Source organism: Haplochromis burtoni, unplaced genomic scaffold (assembly GCF_018398535.1).
Source record: "Haplochromis burtoni strain Fernald_Lab_line unplaced genomic scaffold, NCSU_Asbu1 Contig_29, whole genome shotgun sequence".
NCBI classification, from domain to species: Eukaryota; Metazoa; Chordata; class Actinopteri; order Cichliformes; family Cichlidae; genus Haplochromis; species Haplochromis burtoni.
In genome coordinates, this window is record NW_024582390.1 from 1,019,100 (window position 1) to 1,040,079 (window position 20,980).

Consider the following 20,980-nt stretch of genomic DNA (forward strand, 5'->3'; position numbering starts at 1 on the left):
ATCATCATACATCTCAGTGAAGTTAGCACCAAAAATCATTTTAAGGCAAACATATTGGAATAATTATTGTTGTGTTTTTGATCTCAGAGTGAGGTGTCTTGTGGTCTACCTGGCTGTTTCTGTCTCGGCTTGGGCAGGTTAGTGACGCATGTGTGAGGGCACATAAGGACATTGCAGGGGTGTAAAGCACCCTCCAGGAAGCGCTGCTTGGTCTCAGATATATGGATGCCGCCGAGGGGAGCCTTAGGAAGCGTGTTAGCAGGTACCAGAGCCAGGCAGTACACCCCAACCTGATGGATGCTGTCTATGGCCTGAAAACAAACAGCGAGGTTACACAAAGCTGTCAAGTGACGACTTTTACAGTGCCTGCTTTATTTTTTTTTTGGTAAAGTTTGCGATTCATTTATTATTTTATAAACATGTAAATTCAAAAATAAACCAAATCAAAACAAAAAATATTGAGGACCTGGAGGACACGGCTCATCCACTGGAAGCTGTCTTCCTCTGAGGCGTCTGGCCTCTGCTCTGCCACCACGACGATCCTCTCGTCGTGCAGTACAGACACAGAAAACACTGCGATCCTGGGGAGCAAAGCAACACGGTCACAAACTGGCTGTCCTGCTCAACAAGAAGTGCAAACTTTCATAATTTCCATGCCGCTTCCTCCTTTACCTTCCCCTGTACACAAACTTCATGGGCTCCACGGCCAGCGCTGTGGCAACTACGTCATCAGCGTTATGTCTCCGCCCACTGACGACCATCAGTCCATCCATCTTTCCCACGACAAACACAAGGCTGTCCTGGAAAGAGTCACAAAAGTTCATGTGGTGATTCGCACAACACACGAGCTCCTGGTGCAAAGAAATCTGAATGCCTCAAAAGGTTTACAGACGTCTTATAAACTATCATCAAACTCTTCATCCAGGAGCTGTCATGTCCTCAAAGGGAAAACAATTATGCTTTAAACTCGGAAATTAAAAAAACATCACCATTTGTCAAGTGATAATGACACTGGTATGATCATCTCCACGATTTTAACAAATAAACTCAGGTCAACTCCATCTTTCACTGGTTTGAAAGTCTATAAACACAAAAGCAATCCTTCAAAATAAAGAGATTTCCATTTCTTTCTTTCTTTCTTTTGAAACTGCTGAATAATCCACTTCAGAAATAATGCTGCCTAAAGGGAGTTCAGTGAAATATCCTAAAAGAAAAATTAATCTTTTAGACTAAAATCAAATGCCATAGCCTCAGAGACCGTTTTCTTCAATTCTGTGAGCAGATTAAATTAAAATACGGACAAATACCTGCAACAATTACAGAGATGATTGGTCTTTGCGCATTGACTGGATGGACTCTTTAACTGGGCAATCTAATGTTGCAAATAGTTAGTTTAGTTAGTAAAACATTTGCATATTTGTTACTAAACTCACTGTTGACTAACAACCACTAACACAAACCATTGAGAGTCTTCCTGAGTAATTTAGAAAATCACAAACCAGAGTAGAGGCAACAAGATGGTAAAACTGACAATATCACATGTGGCGCTTCATGCTGATTATTTCTGACAGATATTAATATCTGTTCTATTAAGCAGAAAAACCCATTATCATTATTTTTATTTTTTGCTGCCAGAACTGTCACAGAGGTACTAGAGATCTGAAAGGACAGTTAAAATGTACCTGTGTAAAGCTGTAAGACTGACATTAAATCAAAGGAAGGTTAAAAGGAAATCTAAAGAGGAACTTACTGGCCCTACAAAGCCCAGCAGTGAGGTTCTAGTGAAAGGTCGGCCACTGATTGGGATCCCAGACGGTGTTACAGGGACAGTCTGCAAGAAGATACAACACTATTAAAACCAAACATCAAAACAAACAGATACTGCCTTCACTTAATAGAAGTCCAATCAGATGATGACTCATTTAATTTTAGTGCTATCAATTAAGAAGATTTTTAGAAATGTGGTGCTATTACACTGCAGATATGAAGTGACACTCATGAATAATAAGATTAGGAGAAAGGCGCTGAATCCTTTGTCACACCTGACCACTTACAGAAATAACGAAACACCAACCTCAAAGATGTTCTTGGTCATGCCTGGGAGGCCGTAGTAAGCGACACCGGTGCTGCCTGAGCTCACGCAGATCTCTCCGACCTCGTCTGTCTGACAGAGATAAGGTATTCCCTCGGCTCGCACCACACAGACCAAGGCTGGAAATGCAAAATGGACACAGAAGGATGGGCACAAGGAAGAATGAGTCATAAGGTCAATATTTAAATCGATTCAAAGATCCCGGTTTGCATTAAGCTTTTCAAAAACTTCTATGAAACACTTCAAAAAGTTCAAACAGTAAAATTTGGTAAATAATTTCATTTAAGTTGGATGTGGTGATTTATTGGTGATGCGTTTAAAATGTTGTTTTAAAAGAGGCTTTTAAGGTGAATATTTTGCTACAAACACTTTTATATGGTTAGATATTTCAGTGTCAGCATGCACACATTTTGTTTTTTAATTTTTGAAAATCTCCTTTTTCTCAACCTTCTTCAGAATCAGTATTTTAGTCATTAACATCAGTAAAATGTTAATAATGTGCATGGTATACTGTACCTCCAGGCATGACCTGTCCCACATCCTGCACTGTAAGAACAGAGAGTTTCTCCTCAGTGTCCACACGGATCACCCCATGACTCAGCCCACCCATGGACAGCACCGCCTTCCCGGGAGGAGGAACCCCCATTTCTGGAGGTCTGCGGGACACACAGTCATGCTATTACTTAAGCCATACTATCACTTAAATTCTTCCTTTTCTGCTTACGGCAGTCAGACTGAGCCATCTACTGGTGTAGTACAGTGACAGCAGTACTAACACTTAAAAAGAAGATATGAACTGGTTCTGGAGAAATTTAATGACTCTGTGGCTCCATTACATTTCTTAACTCTTGCATATATTTAAATTTGCATTTCTCTCACTAAAAATAGTGCCAGCTTTTCTACTTGAAGCATTTTCTTGCCTCCCAATCCGTCTGGCATCGTAATCCTCCTCCAAAACTGAGCTTCACAATTAGCAGAAAGCTGTGAGACTCTACAGTCTGCGCTGTGATCAACAGAACAAATCTCCCTTCCTCCCTGCAGGAACCAGCTGATGTTGCAAGCATGGTGTGACATAACAGCAGCACAGAAAGGCAAAGAGGCTGCTTTTGTTCTCGTCAGGTGCAGTAACGGAAGCGCACCTGCGGATGGCGACAGTCATTGCTTCTGAAGAGCTGGCACATGGACAGATCACCTCAGGTCGCAGCCCACGTGACTGAAACACGTTGAGGAAGGCATCGCAGGAGGATATCGACCCTGGGGTAACACACACACACGCGCACACACACAGAGCACCAGGCAGACAAACAAAGCAAATCAATAATAATTTCTTGGGACTCCAGGGTGTTGTTTTATTAAATGAGCCTCTGCAGATGGACTCACATGGGTTAGCTCCGTCAGCAACGATAAGCATTCGCAGTGAGCTCAGGCTGATGTCTCTCTGGTCTCTCTGGGCCAGCAGAGACCAGTGCATGTCCCTCGACTTCACCACTGCTACCCGAGCTGCACGGGGGACACAAAGACAAAAGCAATGACCGACACAATCATGACCTCTGTGGTCCAGTTTGACGAGATCATAAAACCAGACAGCAAGGAGCGACGCAAGCTGACTCAGTCGCCAACAGATGATTGAGCAGAGCTGTGGATCAGTTTTATTCAGGGCACACAACCCCAGAAATCAATAGGTCCAACAAATGATCTCTTTAATCCATCCACTCGTGTCAAACGTGCACTGAGAATCAAAACAGTAACAAGCAGGAATAAAATCTGGTCTTCTTAACAATAAAACACCTGAAGTGTATCTTCCCTAAGGTAGCTTCTTGTGAAAAGTGTGCTCTGTCCTCGTTTTCCGAATTAAACAGCAACAAAAAAAGATCTAAATTCCTTACTAACCCTAAATAGATGGACTGGCCCTTACCTTTATATGTGTGAACCTTCATTATCCAAGACAGAGGGTTGACTTTCATCAGGGAGTAGGGAATGCTGATCACATGCATCCGATTCATGACGCTCTGCCAGGAGAGCAGTAAGCATTGAGATGAGCTCCAATATATGCCAGAAATGCATCACAACTAAATGAGGTCACTGTAAACACGCTGCAGGTTATGATTTTATCTGCCAAGAGTACAAAAATAAGCCTGTTTATACACGTAACAACAAATCACGTATGACCTAAGGCACCGGGAATTCTCATGCATGTTTGAAAGCAGTCAATCAAAGCTGGGATGTCTGTGTCAGTGGAAGCAGCTTTATTTTTCACAGGTTTGAAACTCCTCAGTGGTTAGATAAGATGCTTTTTCCCCCCATCAGGACTTCATTAGTTTGAATGCATTTACATACTGATAAAGGCCTCAGTGGGAAGCCGGTTAGATAAGTTTCAGTTTTTATCTGCAAACTGAGCTCAGATCTCCTCCATTTCTCATTATATAAGCGCCCCATTAGCTCTACTAGAGGTCTGGAGACTACTTACAGTGAGAACACCGTGCCATAATCCTGCTTCTCTCTTGAAGTCCAGGACGTTGGTTATCGTCTCACCTACAAATAGAAAAAAGGAGAATTTTTCAAGGTTAGGAGCACAACACAGTTACATAAGTTTCTGTAATTCTGACTGTAGCAGCAGTGGTTTGAGTAAGCCAAATTAAGTTGCAGAAACAGATCCGGAGAGTCTCTGGGGGTTGCTGGTGCTGTTTGCAGTTACTCAGAACAAAAGTAGGACACTAGAAGAAAGGAGCTACTTTATGTTCTCTTTCTTTTTAAGCAGACCTGACCCAGGTATGATGGAAAGAACACAACCAACTGAGCAGCTGCATATATCAAATGAGACTGTATTTACACCTAAAAGTGTCTCAGAGCATTTCTCCTGCCAGCACCAACTGAACTTTCTCCATGTCGGAAGAAGTGATAAATGATGGAGGGAAAAATTGCAGAAACAAAGTATGACCAAAAAAGTAAATTAAGATTCCTCCTCACCTTCAGTGTAGCCACAGGCCTGCGTGAGGGCATGACAGTGAGCCAGCATGGCTGAATGGGACACTGTGATTCCCATGGTGCTTCCTTCTTTGCTGGTTTTATACTAGATGTAAGAAGCATAAAGGGGAAAAAAACCCAGTTTCATTAGGAAGAAAAAGGATCTGGTAAAAACAAAAACTGCCTAATAAGTTGAATAAGTAAAAAACATATCCAGTAAAAACCATCGCGTCACATCCTTTGATTAAACCCCACTTACTTCTATGTAGGCAATGTCGTTACTGGCTTCCCGTATTGGAGGGTGCCAGTCTTTTGGAGGCTTCACAACATGTTTTCCATCTGTCACAAACCACAGCAACCGCGGCCAGCCTGCAGAGACAGAGACATGAAGTCATCTCAAACCAAATGAAACTATGCACACACATTCACAATGAAAACAAAACAGGCTGTACCTTTGAAAGTGGCAACCTCCCCTGTTTGTGCTTTGGGCAGGCCTTTCTGACAGGCGTCAGTGGTCAGTGCCAACGTGACGCCGCAGCTGCCCAACAGAAAGCCGATCTGTTGACTTCCCGCATCCTGGGGGAGCAAAGAGAGTATCTGTCACACACAACGATCAACTACTAAAAACAGAAAAATTCAAAATAACTTTGAGAAAGGATGTGCCGAGGGAATGTGGGAATTGCTAATGGAGTGAAAACAAGGCAATGACAAGAAGAAGAAGAAGAAAACAAAGAAGAAGAAGAAACCTCAGAGCATCACAGCAGCATCAAAGCAGCAGCAGGTGAGCAAGCGGAGTGACGGCCAGTCACTATTAAAAACTCTACTGCTGTGCATCAAAGCCAGACTGTAGCAGGAATGAAACCCGAGATCTGACACACGCTCGCTCCTATTTGATTGGCTGTGCAAATGAGCTTATAGCTAAACTCGTGCTGTGCAAAGTGTGCTGCTCAGAAAAGCAAAAAAAAAAAAAAGGTCGGAGACTCAAGATGGGTGGGGAGAGGCGGAAAGAAAGAAGAGGAGGGTAATAGGGATAAAGAGAGGGACACAACGAGAGGACGAGGAATGATAGGAGCTGACAGAGTGAGCAAATGAGCGTCTGACTCCTGAGAACAGTTGGCCTGTGATCTAATATTTTGACTAGAATAACACATCATTTCACCTCACTCAAATCTCATTAATTACAGCACAGAGTCTGCCAACAGCATGCTTATAAAGGGCAATCACGAACAGGCATTAATATTCAGGCTGTGCAACTAATATGGATAAATTTAGATTGGCTTGAGCTGATCGATGCTCTGGGAACCGCAAAACATCATAAGCTAATACTCCGCATTTAAACATTTAAGAGATCAGATTTACAAAGATGTGATTTAGCGTAAGGAACGTCAAAGAGAGTGAAGATTAGCACTGAATCAAAAACTGCATCTGACTTAAGTACGTCTCTCATGTAAACACATTGAGGTCAGATGTCCAGTAGGGGTCAGTAAAACGTCAAAAATCACACATTCCCAGGAGACCCTCATTGCTTTACCTTTCTGGTCAGCGGCACTTCAATAGGTACAGGTACGAGCTCCGCCAGGAGACAGCCGTAGAAGGCCACCATGAACATCACCGGATCATTGTTGGGGAAAACAAGTGCAACCTGCAGGTGTGTTCAAGACATGGTTACAATACACCAACATTACTGTTTTAATGGACAGTATTGTGGACTGACGGTGACACTAAACATGTCATACAAATAATAAAGCTTTAAAGTTTAAGAAATCATTGCTTTCTACCAGAGAGTTAGTTGACAACTCCAGCTTCACAACAATAATATTTATATTTTCAATAAATCCTTGGTTTTAGTCAACAGTCAGTTATTCTATCTTGGCTTGGGTCTGTTTTCTGTTCACTGTAGCCCCCATTAAACGTGAAACTGCCGTTTTTGCATCAGACAAAAATCACACATGCACCATCTCGCACCAAAACAAACAGGCTTCTCAGCCAGCCTCCCCCATCTTTTTAGATTATTTTAGACAAGAAAAAAAGTCCAGCCACAACGATTAACCCAAGCAAGTCAACTAAACCCAAGCCGAGCCGTTTTTGCAGCTTTCCTCTGCTCAGGGTGAAACTGAAAGCAGAGGAGCAGAGGAGAGCCGCAAAACAACTTTAGAGACCCTGAAAATGAGATGAAATTAAATGTCTACACATAAATTAGCTTTTTAAACTTTACAGTTATGAACTGTGCCAGACTGGGCTCGCTCATTTCACTTTTACGTTCCCAGTCAAAGATTTCAAGGTAATAATGCAGATAACACAAACATGTGAGGAATGGGACTTTCCTCTCTGCTAAGAAGTAAGGAAGCACTCCATTAATTATTTCATAGGAAAAAAAAATATTGTTTTCTGCTATATTAATGTTCCAAATTCAAATAGAATATTAAAGCTTTTAAGTGGATCTAAAACAACAAAAGTAAACGCAAATCCGAGAGCTGGTCACTTTTTCATCTAGCAGGATAAGGCAGTAACTATATTTCCCAAAAGGTTCCTATGTAGGAATACTTTCAGCCCCCTGTTTTGTTTTATTTTATTTTCTCACGTCATTGAATTTATTTGGTGATTAATTCCATGTTGAATATTTGTAATAGTGCTGATTGATTGAGTGAAATGCCAAAAAATGTAACACATTCAATCGCCACCGAACACACTGTAATATATCATGACTTACTCTGTCTCCAGGCACGAGCAGAGGCTCATTTCTGCTGCTCAGCTTATTAAGAAGCGTATAGGCCAGTTTCTGACTGCGGGTCCACAGTTTACCTGCAGAGGTTAACACACATTGTCAACGAGTGCCTTTGATTTAACTATTCTAACCTGCAAAACAACATTTAAACGGCAGACTACATCATGTCTGTTTTTCAAAGACACAGTGGATGAAAAGAGGTGCTATTCTTTTCCATCTGAATTGTCATTTCTGGGCCAACATCCACAGGCTAACACCTACCATAGGTGAGTGTGTAGACGGGCTTGCCAGCATTGTCGAGTGCTGTCAGGCAGGGGCTCTTGGGCTGAGTGGTTCCCCACCTTTGTAGGGCTGCTGGCAAGGAGGGAGGCCAGTTGGTCACCACCCCAAGAGGCTCCCCTTCCAGGGGACACATCTGCTGGCCTTCTGGCTTTGGCTGGTTGGGATCTGGCTGCTGGACTGAAAACATAAAGAAGATGAATTGGACATCTTTAAGACTTTGATTCGAATTGAGCGTAATATAAGCTCCTGAGCTGCTTGATAAAGAAGACCGGCTAGTCTGCAAAGAAATGGTAAATATGTAAATTAAACAACACTTGTAAGGAGGACAGGGGAGGAAAGAAAGAGTGTGAGAAAAAAAAGACAATGAGGAAGGTGTGATGGAAAAGGAAAAGCTGGAGGATATACAGTGAGCTGTGTTCTGTCCTCATGAGTCTAAGCTGCCTATTATTCCTACTTGTGAGAAACTCGAAGCTGCTGCTTACTGGAAATCAGTCTCGCCTCGCTCCTTCTTTAAGTACTCTATTGACTTCTGGATTTGACTTCCATCTCTTCATCTCTATTCTTACCTTCAGACTCTCTGAGCAGTAGAGTTCAGACCTGTTTAAAGAAGCAGGTAAGCCACATCTCTGCCAAATATAACATCTTTATCAGTGTTTGGATCCTACCTCTGAGTGTGTTTTTCTGCTCACACTGAAGCTTGCCATACCACAAGGAGAAGCTTTACAGTTACCTGCTGATGCACTGCTATTCCTGCAGCATTTTCATTCACTCAGTGTTTATTCAGAGTGGCAGAGTACCACCCAGACCCACCGATGGGTTTGGTTGGAATGGAGGAAATGGTTAGGAAGGGCTGGTCCAGTCCGTGTGCACTTCCCTAAAAAATTCCCTTTCAACACCTGGTGGTCTTCGGGGCCAAAATAACCACCACTGAGCTAAAACCGTGCCTTGGTTGTTTACTTGTGGGACCTGGCAAGGTCATAGTCACATTTTTATCTCAGCCACAACAAGAATTAGACAGATCACTATTATTAGAGCTGGAAAACCAACGCGATGTGAGCATCACATTCGAAAGAGTAGGAGTGTGAAAGAGTTTCTCTTCACGAAGATTTATTGATTCAGCAGAATCACTGTAATTACATTCAGGTGGGCTTACCATCCAAAAGCTCCTCAAAGTCGTCAACAAAGAACTCGCGCAACGGTGGACGCTTTGGTCTCTTCAGTGTATTGAGCAGCTGCTGGATTTTGTTGGAGACGCGACTGTTGACTGGAACACCTATAAAATGAGTTTTATGGAGATGAAAAGACAAAAAAAGGTTGGGAGGACATAAACATGACAAGAAAAAAAAACATGTAGAGAAATACAGATGGGAAAAAGTGGAGATAATTGTGATGGCGCAGGTGGGACGTGGGCATGTGCAGACAGATTGATTGAGAGATTGATGGAGGACGGGGGTGGATAAGGGAGGGACAGATAAGGAAAGAAAAGGAGACAAGGTCAGTGTGTTTTTCTAATGAGGCACAGAGGACAACCAGCTGTCAGTCACACTGTGGCAGGACAACAAAGCAGTGGAGCACGAGGTCCTGCGCTGTACAGTCACCTTAAAGACATAGTGTTTTAGTAGGAAGTCTCAGGAATCACTGCGAGACCTCAAAGGCTAAGAAAAAAGGAAATCAGGAAACGAGGAGCCGCCTCGCCTGCTGCCTAGCAACAAAGATGTACTCGCTGCAGAAAATGATTCATGAGGTGTCTCAAAAGGTGCCTGTTTCATGCTATAAAATATAGACTGTGAGAGGCTAAAATCACCTAACCCCGACTTAAATCAGAACACAGATAAATGGTCTGACATGCATGTTACACTTTAAAATTAACCCTTAAATCGTTTTTTTTATATAAAAACTGAGCCAGATCATAAAAGGAGAGAAAACAAGACAAACAAAACAACAAACAAAATAACAGACTCCGAATGAAACTTGCGTTGTGCTGTTAGAGTCATGTTTGAGGTGAGGTTCAGTCTATAAACATCATCAGACATTATTTTTACCCGATAAATATACAGTTAGCTTTAAAAGGGGGACGGCTGTGTTTGAAAACCCAGACAGCCACGGGAGCTAAAGGCCACAGCTGCACACAGCTTGTCTGATTTATCTTACTATAATAAGCCTAGCTCAGACAGACCCTGCCTCCTCATGCAGGGACAGATGTACCAGGGATCGACCCTGTGGGGGTCAGTGCAGCACCTGATGGACCAATTAGACAGCAGCCCCTAACATCCTGGCTCTGAACTCCCCCACCCACCTCATCATGAGGCTTGATCGTTCATATCTGGACCAACCAGGACCCGTCTGTGATGATGACGATAATTAATGTGTTCATGATCTTATAATGAATGCATTTACAGCCATAAATTGCTGTAGTAATCTCTGGCTCTTCCTTAATGTGGGACAAAATGTTACACCACGTCTTTACAGTAAACAATAACAGAGTTATAGGATCGGGCTAGTATTAGTCCATCTTTTTCCTATTGTTAACAAATCCCAGCCAAAAATTGTCTCTGGGGCCCAGTCTTGCTGAGCACTTTAAACATAAAAATGCATCATAAAAACACGGTCCTGTTTTTTAAAAACATTCAATTTCCTGTGTCAGCTGGGCACTGCAGCTTTTAGGATTTTCTATTCAGACATTTATATTTGCAAAGGTGTGTTTATAGTGACTATCTCCAGCCATGGATTTAGGCAGGATGGTGTACAGTATGTGAAACTGGCTCAAAATAACCCACAGTGACTCATAATGAGGGAACATGTTGCCCACTGCAACAGCATGGTTCACTTGATGCATTTGTCATTGTTTCTGGATGATAATGGAGGTCGGCGGGATAAAAATAAGTCTTATCAGGCTACGGATACAATAAACACCTGTTCGTAATAATAACTTATTGTTGCTTTTGGTCTTTTGATAGGATAAAGCGATGTGGAAAAGAAAGTTTGCATAGGGCTCTGTGCAGTGCTGTGAAAACTAACTATGGAGCATGACTCATCAGCTTGTAGAACCACATTTAGCAGCAATAACTTGAAGTAATAATTTTCTGTATGACTTTATCAGTCTCTCACATCGTTTTGAAGGTATTTTTGGCCGCTCTTCTTTATAACATTGCTTTAATTTCATTGAGGTTTGCCTCAATTCATTTATGCACAGCTCTGTTAGGTCTCGCTACATCATTTCAGCCAGCTTGAGGTTTGGACTTTGACTGGGTCATTGCAACACCTTGAGCATTTTCCTGTCTCTAATTCAGCCATTCTGTTTTCTGCTGTGGTTGGTATCACAGTCCTGTTGTATAACCTAATTTCAGCGGAGCTTTATCGGTCAGATATGACCTCGATGTACAGACGAGTTCATGGCTATCTTAATGACTGCAACGTCCCCAGGTCTATTAGCCCAGATCATTGACAGATGGTCTGAGGTGTTTGTGTTGAGATGCTGTATAACACTTCCTAGACTGATGGACAGCAAGAGCTGTTTCTTTAAGATCACTGCTTCTTGTCTTTGTTCATTGTCACCATGTTAACAAACCTGAATGCCCCAGACCAGCAAACTGCCAAAACTTGTGCTTTTAAGAGTTATTAGATTAACTGCTACCTACCCTTTTAATTCCTATGGAAGTTGTAATGGTTTACTTTTCACAGTACTGCACAAAATTCTGTAAGAAATTAATTTTTTAAACGATTGCAAGCTGAAAACAGCGCGAAAATACTGAATTTTATCGGCATAATTTGTGCATAAAACACCAACACACACAGTGTCAGTATCCAAGTACAGATGGAGCCAAAGCTACTGTGTGACTTGTTTTTTCTTTACACACATCTATGTGTCAAAAAAATGCCAGCAGTCCTAGAGAGCTGCCATCAAAGAAGTCACTGCGTGGCTGCGGGCTAGCCGTCAAAGAAGAAGTGAGAAACAGACTGACAGTTGTTTTCAGTTTGAGATAAGAAAACAGTCTGTCAACATAGTAATTAGTCGCAAGGCCAAACGAAGAGTTACACCTCTGCTTAAACGCACTCACTTTCTAAAGACATTCAGGTTAGACGTTGCCTGAAGATGCTATAAACGGTAGAGCACTTGCAACATACTCAGCTATACAAACACAAACACACTCACATGCACACTGTATCACTGAATTCACTGTAGCTGTGCATATTTTTTTTATAACACACAAGATTTGGACAAGTGTCACAGTAAACCTGACAGTGGAGGTGAGAGGCAGAGATGCAAAGACACACAAATACAAACGCACATACAGCAGAGTGCACATACAGCAGGCTGCCATAGAGCTGAAGGAGCAGTTATAAATACCATCAATTAAAGTGAGGGATCCTTCACCTCTCCACTCACATCCTAGAGGAGAGACACATGAGGATGTCAATGAAGCGCTCCTGTGAACTTTCTGGATGACGGGGGATTTATATGTCTGCACTGAATCATAACACCACAGAACCCTTCTGAAAACCTTGGCCGTAACCCGAGGTGCACCTCCCCGAGGATGTAACTATGCATCGTGTTGACGCAACCCGCAACTAATGTGATTGGCCTGATCAGTGAGAGAATAACAATCATTGCCTCACTATAAGGACTCACAGATGTCAGCAGATTGCTGGAAGGAGTTTCCACAAACTACTGGACTTGGTGTGAGGGAATGTAAGAAGAAGTGGGAAAAACCTGAGGGGCAAATATGTTTGCGTGGGGACCAAGGAGGGAAAAGAGTGCCAGCATTTTATTTGTTTCCATTTTGGCTGGCATCTAAAAAAAACAAAAAAACACACCACAGGCTCTAGAAAGATTCGTGCAAAAGTCTAAATCGGCCGTGAGCGTGAATGTGTGCGAAATCTACAGCTGCCACATGCAAGTGAGAGTGGGATTATAATGGAATCACACTGTTGTTTTACCACTTTCACCATGTTTAGTAATCAGCATAGGAAAACCTGCAGTTTAGATCCATAGATTTAACCACTACTTCCTGCTTTTGTGTCAGCTAGGTTGTTTAGTATTTAAGAATCCAGAGCACGGGTGGCAGGGAGATTATAGGCTCTCTGCTCAAGGTGTCCTCTGGTTTTCAGGCTGCCTGATTATTAGCAAACTGAATGAATGAAGATGAACTCAGACAAAGAAAGTGGAGCAGATTTAATGAACCAGTCAACCTCATTGCCATCTGTAGCAAGATGCTGGTTTTCTTTCATAGGTCTCAAGTAATCTCAACTCATACAAAAAAATAAAACACTGTCATATATGATGGAGATGTTTGGAAAATGGGCATTCAGGTCACTCACTCGGTTTCTTAGTAGTAAAATACAGTATAATGTATGATGATGCAGCACAGAGCACCTGACATTATGAAGAAAACAGATACTGGTATATAACCATTATGCCTTAAATGTAAATTGGTGACTGGGAAATATATGCATTGTTTCTAGAGTGGTCCATGTTCTGGTCCTACATAACTAAGGATACTTTCACAATATTAAACACACATTAAAAGTAAAGGCCCAGTCATGTGACAAACCGACCTATATGGGGCGTACCCTGCCTTTCACCCTATAACAGCTTGGATCGTCTCCAGCCCTAACGCAACTCTAAACTCAATAACCTGTTAAGATAATGGAAAAAAAAGTTTTGTAAGGTTCAAAGACTATTGTGGACGCCACCTAAAATGGAATCACACTAGAAGATGTATATGTAAGTGGATTTACGAAAAACCTCTGCCTGTAACTCAGCGGTTTAGGAAAGTGTTCAGGGTTCTTCCAACGGCGAGACTCTCTGCCAAGTTAAAGGTGAACTGACAACTTTTTGGATATATGGGCCCTCTTATAGACCGCTAAATGATGTCATGCTAAAGGGAAAAGGACTTGTTGGGTTAGAAATTTGAAGGAGACGGTGGGTGATAACAAGCGTAAGCACACAGCAGTTATAGGGAATGAGTGTGTCCTCCCTTACGGCAATTTGATAAACCAAAACATATTTTATGGTTGGGTAAATGAAACCCTGCTTACATTTTACTCCAATTCTGCTAATTTTCCTATAAGAGAAAGCCAAAACTTCTTTAGGACACAAAATTTGTTTTTATATGGAATAAAAACCACACTCCCTCACCCACCTCCCTTCTTTTCTTCTTAGCTCAGGCTGTAATTAATGTGCTCAACTGTGGGTTTTTGTTTTTTTTAAACCTACCTTAAAATGAGGTGGAACATGACCTGTTAATACTGTATTTACTGTATTTGTATGTACCTATCCTCTGCAGCATCCACTGACCCATGCTGGTAGCAGTACTGAAGCCATACAAGCAAAGGCACGGTTTGAATGACGAATAATGTTTGGAGGCTATTTTATGCACAGATCCACCAACAACATGGCAAAAACTGAGCGCGAAACCGAGCACCTAATGATCCGTTTTATGTCATGACTCAAATATTTGTTTGCCGCAGAGAAGCGAGACCATGATGCTGTGTAAATCTTTACTGTCTCAGTGTTTCTGTTAGTTAACAGATCCAAACATTACGGCAGGAACGTGACGGATTTTTCAGGGAGGGTGGGGGGTGGAGAGGTGCACCGTTACCGTGGCAACATGAGCAGGTCAGTCAGTAGCTTTTGCCAGTCACGTTGGCAGACTGACTAAGGAGAAGACAGAGGGACAAACAGCAGGGGAGAAGGAAAACGGGAGTTGACTTTGCGTGTATATGTGTGTGTGAGTGTGAGTGGGCAGGAAACTCACCATCTGCGGTCTCCATGACGCTGGTGTGGTGGTTGAAGCCGCGGGAAACGCCTCGCACCGAGGCCACATGGGGCCGCTCTGCGTGATGCGAGGAGCGCTCCGACAGCCCCGTCACGTCAGGGGGCGCTGAGTGGTTATCTGTGATGAGTGGGGGTGTCGGGGGTTAAAAGGTCAAATTTAAGGCCAACTGTGGGTGCTCGCAACTTATATAAAGATCTAAGGCATGGATTAGCAAACAATATGATTTGCCTGGTATTCTCTGAGCCGAAGCAAAGACTGTATTTCAACTTTTCACCTTCCCTCAACACCACACATAAAAGTCTGTACCCAAGATGTCTTACACTATGTTACAGACCAACTGATGTCCAGACACTAAGAGTGCAAAGTTGCTCTCTTAATGTTAGATAGAAAGCACTCAGACATAGAAAAAGGTGCTTGTGTGAATGAAAGAGTATATAGGAAGCAGTCCATTTACGTCTGTGAAGGTTCTCAGTCATCCAGGTCATCGTAGTCAAAGGAGCTTGCAAAGAAAAGCGTCTGGACTTCTTTAAGTTACTTGAAGACGTTTCAGTTTCATCTCAAAACTGGATTATAGATGGCAGAGAGTTGGTGTCGTAAACCACCACCTCTGTTCAAAGATGGTCGCTCACAGTGGACATAGATGACTTCTTTCACCAACTCTCTGCCATCTATAATCCAGTTTTGAGATCCCTTCCCAGACGCCTTAACGCCCACTCACATCCTGGGCCATCTGATCTCAGGAATTCGCATGATAAGGTGGGGCCAGGTTTCACAATGAACTCACCCGAAACTCTAGCTGATTGGGACCCACACCCAGTTTCACACCTTGGCTCAGGCGATTAGAGGATCATCAGGGGGTCCTTTTGTCCCTCTGTGGGGGGAAACTCCCACTAGGTTTATATCTGGGACTCTGCACCATTTGACCTTAGAACTGAAGAAGCTTCTCGGATGAGAGGTGAAACGTCTTCAAGTAACTTAAAGCAGTCCAGACGCTTTTCTTTGCAAGCTCCTTTGACCAGTCCATTTACCATTAACGTCTGTGACAGGATCAGCTGTTCTGTTTTAAGTGTGTCATGAGAACTGGAGTTTACAGTCCAACATTGGAGTTGGATCCAAAACAGATACCTTGTTGCAGAGCCAAGCCATATTTTTGACAGGTGTCATAACTAATTATCAGATCACATTACTAGAAAGAATTTTGGGTAATTTCCAAGGTCTGAAAATTATGGAAAACAGTGTTTATGGGGAGCATCTGCCAATCGCAGTAACCCTGCTCATAACAGCTGATGTCAGTGGTTCCAACTTTTGGGATGAGCACTTGTGCATATTTTTTTCGTATGCAAATGTATGGAAGTGGTTTTCAAAGAGATTTAAAAAAAACTCCACATTGAGAACTGGTGTTCCTTTAACTACATATAGTATTTTTAGTGTCTCCTGTTGAAGTGGATGACAGAATCAGTGTCTGAGGGGCAGAGGAACAAGGCAATGTGGGAGATTTATTTACAGCTTCATTCAGCACAAGTCGCTGCTGCTGTTTTATGACAGCAGCCTTGAGGGGAAACGAGCTAGTGAAAAAATAAAACCAGGCAGCTCCATCCTAATAGGATATCGCCTTACCAGCAATACATGCACACACATGTACGCACACATACAAACGTGCAGACAAGTAAGCAAGACACCATCTTACATTGCAGCTGCAGCGAGACTAATGGTGATAAATCCACCAAATCTCATTAACTAGCCCGTGACACTCACGTGGCAACATGGAACAAGCGGTTTTGACAGATATGTGGCTGAGAGCTTCTCCACATGATCGAATGACAGTGAGATGGCAGACGAGGATGGCTAACTAGAAAGACGGGAATTAAAACTCAGTCGTTGGGTCCCTTTTGTCTTGTCATCATCGAGTGCTTTTTTGTATCTAGAGGGAGATAAGGCTTCAGAAAGCAATCGATGTGTAGGACAGTGCTGTCTATCTGCGATTAAACAGTCTGCGGTACATAACACAGGTTAAGATGTCACCTTTGATATGATGACAAATCTGACTGGGAAGCAGTTTTCGTATCTACCATATATTCTGCCGAATTTAACAAAATGAGGATAATGGAAAAAGCATAAAACTCAGTCTTCGACTCCCTAAATTGTTTGTATGTACATATATAAAACCTATCTGCATAAAGAACAAAGAATTTCAACGCAGACAGCTAAGAAGGCAAGTCTCCATTTATAAATTCCTGTTTGAACTGAACTGAAATGCAATCGAAACAGAAAAACCATTTATAATGGCTTTCTTGCTTGGCTTAAACACATCATCTCAATCTAGAATGAAGGAATGAAGGAGGTCAAACTAAATCATGAAATGCAATACTGACCAACTAAACACTGCAACAGCTAAAAGTATCTGAAACTGTGTGCGTGCGTCACTGACCTAGCTGGGTGTGTGCCATAAGGTCTGCCAGAGCGGTGGCTGCGGCATTGACGTTCAGGGCTGCGTGGGCAGTGGTGTTGGTGGTGGTGACGGATCTCCCTCCCGGGTGGGATGAAGTGGATGACGCGGAGGATGAGGTGGACGAACCCTGGATGACACGGTTAAACCAGTGCTCAACAGCTGGGTGGCTGTGGCCCTGGTAGGGCGTGGAGGTGGTCAGACGTCCCTGTCGGCGCAGCGAGCCCTCGTCTTCTGACGCTGAGGAGGTGTCTGTGTTTGACAGGTCAAGACAGGGCAGCGTCATAACAGAGGACAAAGAACATGGGGCTGTCTACAGTGTCACCAGGAAAAAAAATCAAGATGGGAAAACCTGGAACACTTGCGCAGGGTTTAGATGATATGCAGATGACACTTTATTCTACTTATACATACTGATAGAGTACATATAAGCCAGGGGATGGGTAGGATGACTTTAATGGGGATGGAAGTTAATTCGGCTGAGAGATGCTTGTTTTTAAATCTCTCATGGCTTCACTACTATGTTTTTAATATTTGCCTGTAAGCAGCCACACTGCAATGACATGTGCAATATATATGTATAAAACTGCAACACATGTATCAAGGGAGAGACTGGGTGTTGCATATTTGAAGATGATGATGAAAAGGAGGGAGAGTAAATTAGGTGTCTGGTATACTGAGCTGCAGTCATCAAAAATATGAATGATCAAAAACAAAATAGATGGGAGCTTTCTTCTGAGCATGTCAGCACACTTACATATTGCCTAGCTATTAATTAAGGCTGAATTTCTACCTCAAGACAATTGCAATAACACATAACTACATACTGTAGTTGCACACAATACAAACGTAAACTGTTAGTATAATAAATTCCCTTTTTCATGTCACTTGGACTCAAACTCAAAACCAGACACTGGTGATTTTATTTTCTCTCCCTCGAGGCAACTGTGAGCAGTTGGTCTCTTCAAAAATAGCCCAAACAGGAACAGCTTCAAAGTAATGTAATGATCATTTAAAATGAACATATTCCACTTCATCTGCCAAGTTACCCAGCAGCAGACTAGTCTTGCATTATGAATTCTGCTGAGAACAGAGTTCAGTGAAAGTGCAGTTCCCTATCATGCATTTTTGGATAAAAAAAATTGTCCTAACTGTTTATAAAATCACCAAGAAACTTCCCAGCTTTTGGCATTATTCATCCCAGACCATGTAAAATAGCGTACCTACTCACTAAACCCCAAGAAAACAATAAAACTCATGCAATCATAGAAAACTGCTACACTAAAATTCATCGTGCTTTTGATTAGCTGGAAAACGAGTCACTGAGAGAAGAGGGGGAGAAAAAGAAAAAGAGTACCGTCTAGAAGAAAAGGGGCTATGACTTCATGTGTGATCAGCACGTGCCTGATGGATGTTCTCTAAGCTAATGAGCCTTCATGTAATTAATCCCACTAATCTCCCACAGTACACAGTTTCAAGTAAAGTCCAACAAATTGAGACATTGTGAAAGTACTGCTTCGACTTTCCTTAGTCTTGGAGAGGCTGTTAGCGGAGGGTTAAAGGAGGTGTGATTATAACAAACCAATTTAATGCCTCTACAGCCGGTGGACTCGTGCAGTTTATCTCACATTTATGATTCAGTTTGTTATTCCTCACTCCAATCTGCCTCCCTATCTTGGTAACCTTGGCACAGTTACCCTGCAGAAGAGTGAAATAGAGGGTTAAAGAAGACATGCAAAGCAGAAATTGAGAGGTGGATGGATACAAAAAAAAAAAAAAAGGGTGGGGAGGGGTGCTATTTTTCACCACAAAGTAGTCAAAAACCAGAAGAGGCAGTGAATACTGAGCCAGAGAGATATTTAAGAGACAAACCGTGAGCAGGGAGAGTAGCAGATACGCTGAGATCGACTTCAAGTACAAATGAACAAAAACAGGGAAACTAACGAAGCTTCAGCAGTTAAAAGGCTGAGCTTATTTTCACTGATTTATGTCTATAGAAAATAAATTTTAATTGGCAAATGCAAGATCATGATGGAAAGTCTGTTTGATCAGACTCGTTGCATTTATCCTTGTACACCTGTGTGTCTTTTTTAACGCGACACATTAGCATTGTAAGCAAACTGACAACTGCTTTCTGCCTTGTTTCCTGTTTATTAAAAGACTTTCTTGTTGCACTCATATCAGGCTATGATCTAGGATACAGCATAGGATACAAGGCTAGGTACAATATTTCCAGTTTAGCAATCAAAGCGTTGCACTCGTGCACAGTTGGTTTTGAGTTCAATGTTGATAGCATCAGGGTACAAACGTGTTCTCAATTATGATGTCAACATGCTGATATTTATTGGATATATTGTACAGCACAGGCTGATGGGAATGTCTTTTGTTGGGCAGTTTTTTGTTCAGAAGCCAGAGAACGTGACACGTTGAAATTAAATCCAGATACTAGATGATATATGAGAGTTATTACAGGGTTACTACAATTCCTCTTGAGGGGGGTATGATGTTATGTTGTAGTCTTTCTAACTTAAGCAAAGCAGTGGAACAAACAACCAACGGACTGATTGATTGCCATTACTAAAGTTTTGCGTATACTGCACCTACTGGTCTGTACATCCACTCACGCATTCATACTTAAAGTAAGTGTTTGACATATGTTGGCTGAATGTGCAGAAGCTGTTCAGGTGACAGCCTGTGTTGCATGGTATAACCCTCATCTGATGTTTCTTGTCTGTTCTTGTCTTCTCTGCTGACTAACCAGACAAATGTAGAAACAATAGCTGCCGTCATCTTTACAAAAGCAGCAGATCATCAGATCACCTTGTATGTACATTACACATATATCAGTCTCATGTATGTGACTAATTCAAGTACAATAGTTCACTCAGAGAAACTCAAAACAGCCATGAAAAGTCCCTCTCCTTCTTCTATTCACACCACTGTGTCTGAGCTCTTAATCCGGTTACTTGCTCCACCGCTGTGTCCTCTCTTTTTATCCAAGACTTGAAGTTTTAAGGTCCCCCACTTGATAAAAATCACAGCAGTGTTTGAAAATCCCTCTATAAAATCTCCTACAGATTATTTAATGAAAGATAACAACACATGCACAAGGCTCTTTTGGCCCTGAAACTCTTGGGAAAACAAGAAGCTGCTGGAAAGCTGTGAAATCACATAAATTCTAATGAACTGCCCACACAATACAAACTGTTATGCAAACAGGCAAAAGGTCGACATTTCAAGATGATGCTCAAAATCTGGTTATGCATTCATTCTGCCACTCGTGTAGGAAGGTCTCTCTGGGAACACAACGGTCAGAACCGAGTCTTTTATAGTCGCGAAGAATGGACACATTCAGCAAACCGCATATTTTCTTTCCAGCAGCAAATGCTTGACATCATCATTTTTGATCAGTGGACACAATGGAGTTTCAGCATCCTACACTCGACAGCTCATGGGAACATATCAAACAAACAACCCAGTGAGAACGCCCAGAACCAACTGGGATGCAGGTGATTTAAAGGAGCAGGGGTCTCACCTGGCGGGGTGCATGCCTCTACAGAAGACTGAACTAGCACGGACCGTCTCTTGGAGGGCATGGGCATCTTCCTCTCTTTGTACTTGGCCAAAGCTGCTTGGACGGCTTCTGTGTGCAGATCTAAGAAACGCATTAACTCGGCTTAGCTACAGAATAA

At 42.3% G+C, this 20,980-nt stretch overlaps 1 protein-coding gene across 6 annotated transcripts in view; it reads right to left on the bottom strand.

Moving 5' to 3' along the window:
- The window catches only part of dip2a (disco-interacting protein 2 homolog A), an 89,641-nt gene that overhangs the window by 10,529 nt on the left and 58,132 nt on the right, over positions 1 to 20,980 (bottom strand). For 3 of the 6 annotated variants that reach the window (XM_042219167.1, XM_042219166.1, XM_005918313.3), the window contains exons 4-24: positions 20,824 to 20,943; positions 17,271 to 17,540; positions 14,822 to 14,959; positions 12,412 to 12,453; positions 9,217 to 9,336; positions 8,043 to 8,240; positions 7,767 to 7,858; positions 6,588 to 6,698; positions 5,509 to 5,632; positions 5,316 to 5,425; positions 5,060 to 5,162; positions 4,560 to 4,624; positions 4,008 to 4,101; positions 3,473 to 3,592; positions 3,232 to 3,346; positions 2,609 to 2,748; positions 2,075 to 2,211; positions 1,751 to 1,831; positions 673 to 800; positions 467 to 581; positions 110 to 311 (exon numbers count right to left, since the gene is read on the bottom strand). In XM_042219167.1, coding sequence (XP_042075101.1) covers positions 110 to 311; positions 467 to 581; positions 673 to 800; positions 1,751 to 1,831; positions 2,075 to 2,211; positions 2,609 to 2,748; positions 3,232 to 3,346; positions 3,473 to 3,592; positions 4,008 to 4,101; positions 4,560 to 4,624; positions 5,060 to 5,162; positions 5,316 to 5,425; positions 5,509 to 5,632; positions 6,588 to 6,698; positions 7,767 to 7,858; positions 8,043 to 8,240; positions 9,217 to 9,336; positions 12,412 to 12,453; positions 14,822 to 14,959; positions 17,271 to 17,540; positions 20,824 to 20,943 — 2,625 coding nt within the window. The remainder of the gene's footprint in view (positions 1 to 109; positions 312 to 466; positions 582 to 672; positions 801 to 1,750; positions 1,832 to 2,074; positions 2,212 to 2,608; positions 2,749 to 3,231; positions 3,347 to 3,472; positions 3,593 to 4,007; positions 4,102 to 4,559; positions 4,625 to 5,059; positions 5,163 to 5,315; positions 5,426 to 5,508; positions 5,633 to 6,587; positions 6,699 to 7,766; positions 7,859 to 8,042; positions 8,241 to 9,216; positions 9,337 to 12,411; positions 12,454 to 14,821; positions 14,960 to 17,270; positions 17,541 to 20,823; positions 20,944 to 20,980) is intronic. The other 3 variants (XM_005918315.3, XM_042219168.1, XM_042219169.1) reach the window with 2 other exon arrangements.